We start from the raw sequence: 13,463 nt of genomic DNA, 5'->3' as shown, positions 1-13,463 counted from the left end.
TTTTTGCCATTTCATTGTCAACTAATTACTTAAATTCTTTCTGCATGGTATTGTAATGTCATTTCATAGCAAATATGCAGAACTTGTCACCTATGTGAATTGAGAATTCTCATCCCTCTCTTCTGTCTTTCCTCATTCATTTTAAAGTATTGCAATGACAGATCAATAGACTGTCTCTTTTGAATGTCTTTTGTACCACAAACAAATAGCGAAAGTTAAAAAGTGCTGACAGCACGATTGTGCTGAACTCAGAGAGTTGTACTGACATCACAATGCTAAATGAAATGTCACACTGTTCTGAGTACTTCCAAGAAGGAGTGAGCAAAACTGAGTGATAGGCTTGGCCTTGGCCCGCCTGTGGCCTGCACATGTTCACACATGAAGTTTGGCACAATGTGGCCGGTCCTGATGTAGACCACCCATTTATTCATGTAATGATCTCTCAAAATGGTATATCGTTGGCAAAGAAACAATACCGCGTAAGTAGCAAAATAAGAATTTTACATGAGAGAGAAAAAACTGTCTAAAATGCCTAATACATTTCACCGTGGCACTAAATTTGCATTGTAGCATCACAAGGAAATATTGGATCAAATAAAAATGTGAAACAAAAAAAATACACTTTAGAAAGCTTAATTAAGGCACATGCGCAGAATTTTTATCGGTATTGATGCCATGATCTGTTACTTACGCGGTATTTGTTTGTCAGTCTCCCAGCACGACTTGACACATTTACGTTGGTATTTGGTACTGAGAAAGCTGGTAAGAACACGTTTTGGAGCCTTAATCATTTTTTATCGTAAGATTTCATAGAAACATTTTAAATAAATATACTGTTTACGTAGTTCGAATAATGTCTGCACATTTCTTCAAGAAAAATCATAAATGTCACTCAAAGCAACAACAGAGAATTACACTGCACTGATACTCGTCACACAGTTACCTCCACGGTAATTTTCATTCATAAGGAATGTTGTCATAATAACTATGACAATCTTTAGGAAGAACAGATTTAAGCTGTTGTAAATTATCCCATTTGGATTTTTTGGTTTTTCAGTCTTTTCTTGTATAGTTTCGGGAAGCAAACATCTCCAAGAATTTTCCTGGGATGCCTCGGTAATTCTTGTCACACCTAGTTGAAAGGGCACTTGTAGTAAATAATACCATTTGGGCGGTACTGTAGGGCCCTCAGATCAGTAACTGTAGGCTCATTTTTTACAGCTCTTCCAGGCCTAATTGAGTCATACAGCTACAAACTTTTCTGTAGTTGACGAAAAAGGAATAATCTAGGTAATGGACTTTGTATGGCTGTGGCTTTTTTCTCACTTCTTTAGATATCACCACGTATTGGCTAGGATGTGTAACTTCACATCCTTTAAGCCTGCACTCAGTGGAACTGTGAACTGAATCACATTCCATCTGAGTATGGCCTTTTTCAGAAAACTTTTGTGTAATCAATACTCCATTATCAATTGCTAATCTTAAAAGAGCATCTGATAATATCACATTTCTGTTCTGATATTTGCAGCCATCAGAATACAGAATGACTTGAATGGGATTTTCCTTAATCATTCTGGATAGGGTGTCCATGATGCATGTGGCAAAACATGATGCAACCAATTTACCTTGCGTTTCATCAAACCAGTAACATACTGCATCACGACTTTCTAAATTATACATTATAAAGTTATGAACAGCCAACTTTGTTTTCTAATAAACTGCACTTGCACTTAAAAATGGAACTACTGTCACGGCCTGTAAATCTATGGTGTACACTGAGCAGAGCTTCTGCGGGGCTTCTTTCTTGTCAGTATCTTTTTGCATCCTTGTGTGCTTTTTCCATTCTGTGTGTTGCTTCCACACGTCTTCATTCAAGTTACCAAGCCTGTAACTACAACACAAGTCGCACTGGTTTTTCTTGGGGGAAAATAAGCTAATATTACCATCTTCTAAAATCAAGTTAAAGGTAGCCCGATTTAATGGTGAAACCTTCTCCGCATGACATTTTTTCACATAGAGTCCATACAGCTGTTGTTTGGATTGTAGAATAGGCTCAAGGTACAACTTCAAGGAGGATTTCCTGCAATAATGCAATGGAAGTTTTGGAAGAGAGTCCAGGAATTCTTTCATGAAGGTTCTCTCATCTTTCTTCATCATCTGTTTGATTCGAGGTTGTGATGATTCTGTATCGGGACTCATCCCATGTGCGGAATTACCCAGCCAATATTGGACAGTCCATTCTTTAATCCCAAGAGTATTGAGAAACATATTTTTGCATACTTTGTTTCTCCAACTCATTTTTCAAATGATAAATGAGCGTCCCTTTCCTCCTGGATTCGCCATTGTTCTTCCCTGGACATTTGATTGGAATTACGTCCACAAGGTTGATACCATAAACCTTCCTCTGATCCCATGACATCATTTCCCAAAATGTGTTAAATACTGCCTGCCTATCATCACAAGAAAACTGATGACACTTCCTTTGAAAGCATTTCTGGCACATCTTCGTAGTACATGTTGGACCTAATTTTCGTGCCTCTCTTGGAGTATCTCGAATGATTTTACCAATTTGACTTCTTTTGTATCCAATATACTCCTGTCCATGCATTCTCAGAATTTTATTGGCATTTTTCTTCCAATCTTCAGAATGTGGTTTAGACTTCTTTTTCCTGTCACTGCTTGTGTCACCATAAAATTCTTGGCCTTCACTGTCAGCATCATTATTGCTCCCATGATCTTCCAATAATTTATCCAGAGTGTTTGGCAAACGATGAGCACCATTGCATAGCAATGAGTGTGAAGTACTGTCATCTCTAGTGGAAAATGTGACTGTGGTTTCATTTTGAGCATTGTTGAATACAGCCACTGAAGTTTCTAGATGGAAAAATAGTTATAAATTAATTTAAGCAGACAAAGATGAAGCTCAAATTCTTGTATTTATGAGAATGACAGCATCAGTAATACTATTAACAATAACCCCAAGAAAATTTACGTGCATCATTAGATGTTGCAGGAACAGTAACCGAGAACCCCATGTATGAAATTAATTCTTCTTTGGTAAATGTAACTCCAGCGTTACGACTTTTCTCGCCTGTTGTTTGTTCTGCATTTACGGGAGATCCTACAAGAAAGTGGACAGTCTAGAAATCTTTGGCAGAAATGAATAAAGCAAAGAACGAGTGAAGTGGGGGATTTCTGACTTATATCACAATAAGACACTTGTGGTGCTACTAACATTCAAAGTTGAATAATAAAACAATTTTCTTACCACTGTCAGCCACTCTCATGAATGATTCTCAACTTTCATAAGCTGATTTCAGCTGAGAAACAATTTCTTCTTGAGTAAAACGATTGTCATCTGTATCGCTGTCCATTATCACAAATGAAGCTACAAGCATGTAACCACTTTCGAGCACTATTAAATATGTAATAAGGCAATAACAATGTGCTGTGCTGCGTGCAGTTTTGTATTTACGCGGTATTGTTTACAGTATCCATAGATTGTAGATACGCAGTATTTAATTCTCTACAGTTCCACATTATTGCCATCTGTTTATTTGCTGTGTCATGTATGTGGTATTGTTTTAGATAATTTTTTCATGGTAAATAATTAAAAATTCAGCATTATGGCATTAAGAGCAGATGCACGTACGGTCAACGACACCATTTGACTGAAAAACGAAAAATCAGCAGTTTGTCAGCTACACGGTATTGTTTTTTCGTTCACGATATATACTATTACGTGATGTTTCCTCAATTGGAAAGTCTTTTACAGACGCAGCTGTTGTATACTTCTGGAATAATATGTGAAGGTTATTATAGAAAAACTCTTCATATTCATTTAAAAGAGTTCTCGTTATTCTAAAGATTTCAATTCCAGCATTACTCTAGACTGTAACAGTGACAAAATACAACAGAACTGCACTGATGTGGCAAAATGAAAATACATTTCAGATGCAGAAATTCAGAAATATGAGAAGTCATCATACTTATATCTGAAAACATGTATAGGGAACATCACACTATACTACACTTGGTCATACTCTTCTGAAGTATTTATGCATGATGTGGAATCCTTAGCAGATAGTATTGATGAAGAACATCAAAAAAGTTCAAACAACAATAGCTTATTTTGTATTATTGCAAAATGGGGCAGAGAGTGTCATAGATAGGATACATGTGTTCATTGCAGTGAGATTTTTCATGAAATTTCAGTCACAAACAGTCTATTCTAAGTGAAAAAATTGTTGATTCCCACCTATATAGGAAAAATGGCTATTATAATAAAATAAGAGAAATCGGAGCTTGCACAGAAAGATTTAGTTGTTCATTTTTTTCTGGTGCTGTAAGTGACAAGTTCTCAGTGGCTTTGAGCATGTTGGTATCACTGTAAGGGGTGGTATAGAAATTCTGGTTCTGTGAGAGCTTTGGCAACATTATTGACATGTTTGGCTCTCTCCTGCTTTCCACTGTGTATGCGGCACCTACGATTGCATAGACTATGGAAAAACCAGAAAACAAGAAAACTGAAGTGTTTGAGTTATGGTGCTGTAGAAGTATGTTGAAAATTAGGGGTACTGATAAGATGAGGAATGGGGAAGTTCTCTGCAAAATTATTTCAGCTCATTATCATTGACGTACAAGACACTGAAGTGGCATTGAATTGAAAGACTTGCACTAGGCGGCCGAACAACCTCAGGTGGGGTCTCCTGGCCAGTAAAGCCAGAAAGGAGTATATGGAAAACACTGACAAGAAGAGAAAACATATTTTAAGGCATTAGAAAATAACTTCCCTGGTACTAGAGGGAGCTGTAGAGGGTAAAAACTGAAGGGTTACACAGAGATTAGAGAACATACAACAAATAATTGTGGGCTTAGGAAACATGGTGCTACTCTGAGACAAAGAGGATGTTACCTCCAAGTGTAACCAAAACCTTCACAATAAGCCCAAGTTCAATAGTACAGAAATTCCCCAATAATACTGTCAGCATTGGATTAATCCTTAATCAGCCAACAATCAATTGGCAATATTACAGTTTCTTAAGTGAGTGCAGCTGATAAGATGTCCTGCAAAAGATTACTAGATGTGTTCTCTGATCTACCAAGGCAAGATTTTTCGGAATGGCAATATATGGTAACCAGCCACTAAAGAAACAGAAACTACTGCATACTACCTGTAAAACAAAACCAAGGGCTAGAGAAAGTGAAATATGAATGAAATCTATTTGTCCATCAGGCGGGCAATATGTGAAACCTTCAGTGACTACAGCAGTAGAGTATTATCAGAGGATCTCCCACAAAATCCAAAGAAATTCTGATCATGTGTAATGGCTGTTAGTGGGACCAAACTTAGTGTCCAGTCACTCATGGATGAGGCAGGAACTGAAATTGATGGCAGCAAAAAAAAGCAGAAACACTGAACTCAGTATTCAGATATTCCATTACAAATGAAAATCCAGGGGTATTCCCGAATTTAATTCTTGCACCACTGCAAAGATAAGTGATACATCTGTTAATGTTAGTGGTGAGAGAAACAGGTGATATTCCTAAAGTAAACAAAGCTCCAGGGCCTGATGGACTCTCTGTCAGATTCTATACCAAATTTCAGTAGAGTTAGCCCCTCTTTTAAGTATAATCTTCCCAAAATGCATCAAATGTGAAACTGTGCCCAGTAATTAGAAGAAAGCTGATGTCACATCCACCTACAAGAAGGGTAGCAGAAGTAATCCACAGAACTACCATCCAATATCCTAGCAATCCATTTGTTCTAGAATCATGGAACCTATTTTGAGCTCAAAATGTAATTTGGTATCTTGAACAGAATGACCTCTCCTCCTTAGTAACCAGCATGGGTTCTGAAAATGTCAATCATGTATTTCCAGCTCACATTTTTTTTCTATTTGACATCTTGAAAGCAGTCAGGTAGATGCAGTATTCCTCAATTTTTAAAAAGCATTTGACTCTGTACCACATCTACACTTACTGTCAAAGATATGATCCTATGGAGTATCAAACGAAATTTGTGACTGGACTTCGAAATTTTTAGTAGGGAGGATGCGACATGTTACCTTGGAAGGAGAGTCACTAGCAGACATAGAAATAACTTTACATGTGCCCCAGGAAAGTGTGTTTTAATTTGGTTATTTTAGAACAATTTGTATTTGATTTATAGAAGCTTGTTGGCATATAATTTGAACGTATGTTTATTGCAGCTTGGTCTAGACAAGATTTTTATTTTCTAATAACTGGTGTTTTCATGTAGGTGATGAAAAATTGCCAGAAATAGAGACTAATGATTTAGTTAAAGCATTTGAGAAGAACATTCCATTGTCCCTAAGAAATGTGAAGCTTCATCATGATACTTCTCTGTCTTGGGCTGATGTTGGTGGCCTTCTTAAAATAAAGGAAATGTTAACTGAACTTTTCCGGTGGCCATCACAGGTATGTGTTTCCATATATTTACCCTATTTTATATTTATACTAACGATAACCATATACATTTGTCACAAAGTCTCAAAGTGAATGGAAGCTATAATCAAAAAGAAAAAGTCAGAAATTTGATATTAGACTGTTTGGGACTGAAACGAATTACTTGCTTCCTAATTGCTGAAACACGGCTAGTGGGTCAAGATGTGAAAAAGTACAAATGGTGGGTGGAAGGAAAAGTCATTCTAGACTCTAGATTATAAGAGACAAGATCAATTTGAGTAACAGTAACAGTTGTTAGAACACTGGAAGATGTGGATTGTAGTACTCAACAGGCTTATTCTATCAGAAGTTCGTGGATTGTTTAATATTTTGGGATACTCAGTAGCAAATGCATATAAACATTTATGATTGTATTCAAGCAGAATATGCAGGAGATTGTGAGATGTTAGTTCTGCTGCTCGGAGGAGTATTGAATGTCTTGAGGGTTAATTTAACATAATTTTACTGTATATTTTCATTCATAATTGGTGTAAAACATATTTGTGCTTGTTATTGATCTGTAGCCATGACTATATAAATTACAATTACTAACACCTTTTGAAATAAAGCTTGTGCAAATAAATTTAAAATCTGTCATATATCATTCTGTAGAATAATGGTAAATTTTACTAAGTGATGCATAGACATGTGGAAAATCAATGTTATATGTGTTGACAGTAAGCTATGAGTTAGAAAAGTGAAGAATGCCTATTATGTTACAACTTCCTGTGTCACCAAAAACCAAAATTCATAATAAAGGAAAGTTTATGAATGCCAACAGGCTTCCATAACATTTGGATATATGGAGAAAGACCATTGTAATAAGTAGCTAGATAAGCTGTTTAGCACTGTAGAACTAGACTACAATGTTTACAAACAGCAGTATAACAATCAAAAAAATTGAAAACTAGGAACTACAATTACTACTGTATTAGGAAGAGTAAGTTAGTGACATGTGGTGAAGAATGAGTAATTGAAGTATCAGAAAAGTTGACTGTAGAGTAAAGGGTAATAGAATTAATGCTTCTTGACGATATGTCTTTAGGACTGAGTGGGAAAAATTATTGGCCAAACTAGTTAATTCGCAGATAAACAAGAGAAAGATAAAAATTATGAAGATCAGTTGTTGCTGTTGTGGTGGTCTTCTGTCTGAAGACTGGTTTGATGCAGTTCCCCGTGCTACTTTATCCTATGGAAGCCTCTTCATCTCCAAGTAACTACTGCAACCTAAATCCTTCTGACTCTGCTTACTATATTCTTCTCTTGGTCTCGTTCTATGACTTTTACCTTCCTTGCTTCCCTCTAGTACCACATTGGTGATCCCTTGATGTCTCAGAATGTGTCCTATCAGCCTATCTACCTTCTTGTAGTCAAGTTGTGCCACAAATATCTTGCCTCCCCAGTTCTGTTCAGTACCTCCTCATTAATTACATGATCTACCCATCTAATCTTCAGCATTCTTCTGGAGCATCACATTTCAAAAGGTTCTATCCTCTTTCTGTGTAAATTGTTTATCATCCACATTTCACTTCCATACATGGCAACATTCAATACAAATGCTTTCAGAAAAGACTTCCTAAAACTTAAACCTATATTTGATGTTAACAAATTTCTCTTCTTCAGAAACACTTTCCTTGCCATTGCCAGTCTACACTTTATATCCTCTCTACTTCGACCATCATTAGTTACTTTGCTGCCCAAATAGCAAAACTCCTGTACTACTTTAAGTGTCTCATTTCTTAATATAATTCCCTTAGTATCCCCTGATTTAATTTGACTACAATCCATTATCCTTGTTCTGCTTTTTTAGATGTTAATCTTATATCCTCCTTTCAAGACACTGCCCATTCCATTCAACTGCTCTTCCATGTCCACTGCTGTCTCTGACAGAATTATGATGTCGTAGGCAAACCTCAAAGATTTTCTTTCCTCTCCCTGGGCTCTAATTCCTACACCAAATTTATCTTTTGATGTCTTCATTGCTTGTTCAATATACAGATTGAATAACATCAAGGATAGGGTAGAACCTAGTCCGCTCTGTTCTCAACCACTGCTTCCCTTCCATGACCCATGACTCTTATATTGCCATCTGATTTCTGTAAAAAAAATGTAAATAGCCTTTTTCTCCCTGTATTTTACTCCTGCCACCTTTAGAATGTGAAAGGGGGCATTCTAGTCAACATTGTCAAAAGCTTTGTTTAAACCAACAAATGTTATAAATGTATGTTTGCCTTTCCTTAACCTATCTTCTATGGGAAGTCGTAGGGTCTGTATTGTCTTGTGTGTTCCAATATTTATCTGAAATCCAAACTGACTTTCCCCAAGCTCAGCTTCTACCAGTTTTTCCATCCTTTTGTAAAGAATTCGTGTTAGTATTTTGCAACTGTGACATATTAAACTGATAGCTCGGTAATTTTCACACCTGTTGGAACCTGCTGACTTCGAAATTCAACTTATTATATTCTTCTTGAAGTCTAGGGTATTTCTCCTGTCCCATACATCTTGCTCACCAGGTGGAAGAGTTTTATCATGACTGGCTCTCTCAAGGCTATCAGTAATTCTGTCGGAATCTTGTCTGCTCCTGGGGCCTTGTTTCAACTTAGGTCTTTCAGTGCTCTGTCAAATTCTTCATGCAATATTGTATGTATCTCCCATCTCATCTTTGCCTACATGCTCTACCATTTCCATAATATTGCCTTCAAGTATGTTTCTCTTGTATAGACCCTCTTATACTTCTTCCACCTTTCTGCTTTCCCTTCTTTGCTTAGGACTGGTTTTCCATCTGGGCTCTTGATATTCATACAGGTGGTTCTCTTTTCTCCAAAGGTCTCTTTAATTTCCTGTAGGTGGCATCTATGCTTCCCCTAGTGTCATATTTTTCTAAATATTTAGATTTGTCCTCTAGCCATTCCTACTTAGCCATTTTTAGCTGTTTGTATTCCCTATTGCCTGCTTCATGGATGTCATTTTTGTATTTTGTCCTTTCATCAATTAAATTCAATATCTGTTCTATTTATCACAGATTTCTACTAGCTCTCATGTTTTTACCTACTTGAACATCTGCTGCCTTCAATATTTCATCTCTCAGACCTACCCTTTTTTCTTCTACAGTATTCTATTCCTCTGAAGAGCAGTAGCTGTAAGAATCTGATTTGGCTAAATGCGGAAATTTGGGAAACTATTACCAAATTGTCAGTGAAGACATCAAAACTACTTTAGTAGCAATGAAAATGTCTGTGACCAATAGTTTTAGGAGAAGACTGAGGAAATCGGCATGGATCCAGCAATGATGTGCAGTGGATTTGTAGAATTTGACAGAATAAAACAGTAAAAATAAAATAGAACTAATGTACTGTTACATCAAAATTATATCTGAAATTTGTTGCTATTTCTTACATACATAAAATCATCACCACCTCAATTATCTGGAAAATCCATTCAAAGTATTTAGAATACTTTAAAAAAAAAGTAACGGGTAACAGAAGAAAAACTGATTTTAATTAACAAATGCATACTGCGTAATATTTGTTAGGATGTTGAACAATGTTGATAGAAATGAAGACTTTCAAGTAATAGAAAGTATAATTATCTAAATAACTTAAATATTCGAAAGCGCTGGCAGGTCGATAGAAACACAAACACATACATACACACAAAATTCTAGCTTTCGCAACCAATGGTTGCTTCGTCAGGAAAGACGAAGCAACCATTGGTTGCGAAAGCTAGAATTTTGTTTGTATGTATGTGTTTGTTTGTGTTTCTATCGACCTGCCAGCGCTTTCGTATGGTAAGTTACATCATCTTTGTTTTTAAATGTATTTTTCCCACGTGGAATGTTTCCCTATTATATTCATTACTTAAATATTCAGTTTTTATAATACTCTCATTATACTTTCAAGGCAAAAGCAAACTTTGTAACTCTATTCTGCAAAGGTATGTTTAATATATTTTGGTTTATGATGTAAAACACTCAAAGGTTTTAATTGTTTCAGTATCCAGAACTGTTTGAGCAGTCTCCTTTACGTCACCAAAGTGGTGTCCTGCTGTATGGATCTCCAGGAACTGGGAAAACACTACTGGCTGGTGCCATGGCCCAAGAGTGTGGACTGAAATTTATTAGCATTAAGGTGAAGTTTATTATAAGAACTGCTATCCTCTACAAATAAACTTACCTATCTTGAATTTCACTTTATGGTGATGTGCCTTCATAAATATTTTGTGATGTATACGGTACAGAATTTGTTTGATAAAAACAGTATAATGAAAATCAAAGTATGTTTCAAGCTGCAGCTTAATATCTCTCCAGGTATTTGTCGCCCCACATAGCTTAATTGCTATTTCTTTTCCCCCTGTGTCAAAAAAATTTGGTTCTCAATAATCAAAGCAAAAGAAATTGCTGTGCTTTGGTGGGCTGTTAGGGACTTTTAACAATTTTTATAACACTATAGTACATAATGTGGGTCTTCTTGGGCAGATGTCAGTTAAAAAGGTGTACCACATGCTTTGTGTCAGAACATTTACATAGCGGTAACAATTTAAAAAAAAGAAGGAAAAAAATAAAGAAAACAGGAAGGGCAGTTAAGAAGGTTTTACCCTTCTGTGTACAGCAAGAGCTGATGAGTGGCAGGGATGCTAAAATTTTTAAAACACATTCATAAGCAAAGGCTTTTGTGGAGACCACAATAGCCAATCAAGGAAACAATGTAATGCAAAACATGTTTCATAAAATTTTTCAGTGGTAACAGAGCTATACAATATCTGTAATTACAGCGAGAGTGTTGTGAGATGCAACTAGCTACTGTAGTAAGGTACTGACAAGGTTGTGGAACCATACCGACTCCAGTGTCATGGCCAACTGCACTGGGTTTCTTGGTTGAGGATTTGTGGCATGAACAGCCCGATTGGTGTGGCCCCACAGATTCTCAGTTGGGTTTAAATCTGGGGAATTTGTTGGTCAGGAGAGTATTGTAAACTCTTTGTGATGCTCTTCGAACCACACATTCACACTGTGAGCTGTGTGACAGGTTGTGTTGTCCTATTGGTAGATGCCGTCATACTGAGGAAAAACAGATTACATGTAGGTAGATAAAAGATCCACTCAGCATGCAGTGGCAGAACACACACATTAAAGACGGTTGTAATTGGGAAGCTTTTGGAGCCAGTGGATCCTCCTTTGGGTAGAAGGGTTGGCGGGGAAGGAAGAGTGGTGAAGGAAAAGGACTGGAGAGGTCTAGGAAAAGGGGTAGATTTCGGGAAAGTCACCCAGAACCACGGGTCAGAGGAGACTTTCCCAAAATCTATCCCTTTTCCTACACCTCTCCAACTCTTTTCCTTCACCTGTCTGCCTTCCCCTTCAACCTTTCTACCTGAACAAGAAACCATTGGCTCCGAAAGCTTGCCAATTACAACCGTCTTTTACATGTGTGTTCTGCTGCCGCGTGGTGAGTGGATTTTTTATCTATCCAGTTAAATTATTTTGTCAATATTGATTGTTTACATTGTTATAAACTGCATGTAGGGGTGGACATGGTCCCCAAGGATAGATGTATATGTTTCACCATTGTCACTTCCAGAACGATGAGATCACTCAGGGAATGCCCTACAGCTTGGATCCTTTTGATGATTATTGCAGGTCGTTTGCTTTCAGATGTTTCACACCAATGGAGCATAAAACACGATTCATCTAAAAATGCTACCAGTCGCCATTCATTGGACATCCAGTTGCGGTACTGATATTCAGCTTTCATCGGTGATGAACTGTGTTTAGCATGGGTGCTGAACCAGACGCATGCTGCGGAAGCCCATTCACAGTATTGTTCACTGAACGGTTGTTGATGAGATGCTGTTGGTTGCCCCATTGTTAATTTGGGTGGTCAGCTGCTCAACAGTTGGATGTCTGTTCGCCTGTACACTTCTCCACAGGCATCGTTCAACCCGGTAATCTGTGGTCCAGTTTTGGATAGGGCTATTTTTCCACTCTTGATATACTTTAACCATGGCGGCATGTATACAGTTTACAAATTTATCCATTTCAGAAACTGTTCCATCCTTCGCTCAAAAGCCAGTGGCCACATTCTTCTGGACACCAGATAAATCGCTCTGTTTCCACATTACAACAGCAACTGCACTGTTTTTTGTGTCCCTCTCACGTGCTTTATATACCGATCACTGCTAGTGCTGTCACCTGCCTTCTGTGAGTGGTTATTGCAAGTTGATGTCGACCATAGTTGATGGTCATATTAATGTGACTCGACCATGAATTTGGAAAGATTTTTCTTCCTTCACATTTATTGACACCTTTGCTTCACAAATTGCGAATTGGAATTTAATCCAGAGCATTGGTGCAAAATCTTGTGATCTGAGAACATTTCACCATCATCTCTCCTCTCCTTGGTGGCCAAATATTGATAGTGAGTTTTTTCCTTGAATTGGATATCTTGAGTCAAGTGCTATTTCAGAGCCATTCAATAGGCGCCTTGACTGTGATATTGGGTATAATTTGAGGCCCCACATGTAGAATCGTAATCATACTGAGATGGAATATGATTGGATTCAGGTCCTACGTAGAGGAACATAAACTCCTAATGCAGGTAAGATCTATATGGATGTGTACACAGAGACATTTTAAACTATTTGATGCTGCTGTCTTAATGGGCTATTTTCTCTACCATAACAATGATCTTGGCAGAGGAAAGGAAGTGTGTTAGTGAAAAATCTTTCCCTACCACTTCCATGTCTCTAAACACTCTGCTTCAAGCATTCACTCTACTGACAGCCACATGTCAAGAATTTGTGGTATATTATGTATATCTGCCACTATATGAGTCTGTTTAATATGAGATTCTGAGCCAATTTATTATTCACTCCTACTACTCATTTCTCTCCTGGTCAGTTCAGCATCAATTGTAGATTATCTGACGTACCCCTTCTCATTGTGGTTCACGAACTGAACAGAATGCTTCTAGAAAGATGCCAAGACAGGGTCAAGGATTCAC

General features: G+C 37.3%; 1 protein-coding gene across 3 annotated transcripts in view; it reads left to right on the top strand.

The window, feature by feature from the left end:
- LOC126457520 (peroxisome biogenesis factor 1) overlaps window positions 1-13,463 on the top strand; it is a 385,437-nt gene that overhangs the window by 164,294 nt on the left and 207,680 nt on the right. For all 3 annotated transcript variants that reach the window (XM_050093859.1, XM_050093858.1, XM_050093860.1), the window contains 2 exons: window positions 6,263-6,441; window positions 10,461-10,595. In XM_050093859.1, the coding sequence (XP_049949816.1) occupies window positions 6,263-6,441; window positions 10,461-10,595 (314 nt within the window). The remainder of the gene's footprint in view (window positions 1-6,262; window positions 6,442-10,460; window positions 10,596-13,463) is intronic.

Source organism: Schistocerca serialis, chromosome 2 (genome assembly GCF_023864345.2).
Source record: "Schistocerca serialis cubense isolate TAMUIC-IGC-003099 chromosome 2, iqSchSeri2.2, whole genome shotgun sequence".
Classification (NCBI taxonomy): Eukaryota; Metazoa; Arthropoda; class Insecta; order Orthoptera; family Acrididae; genus Schistocerca; species Schistocerca serialis.
The sequence above is the reverse complement of the archived record's forward strand: the minus strand, read 5'-3'. Positions and strand labels throughout refer to the sequence as shown.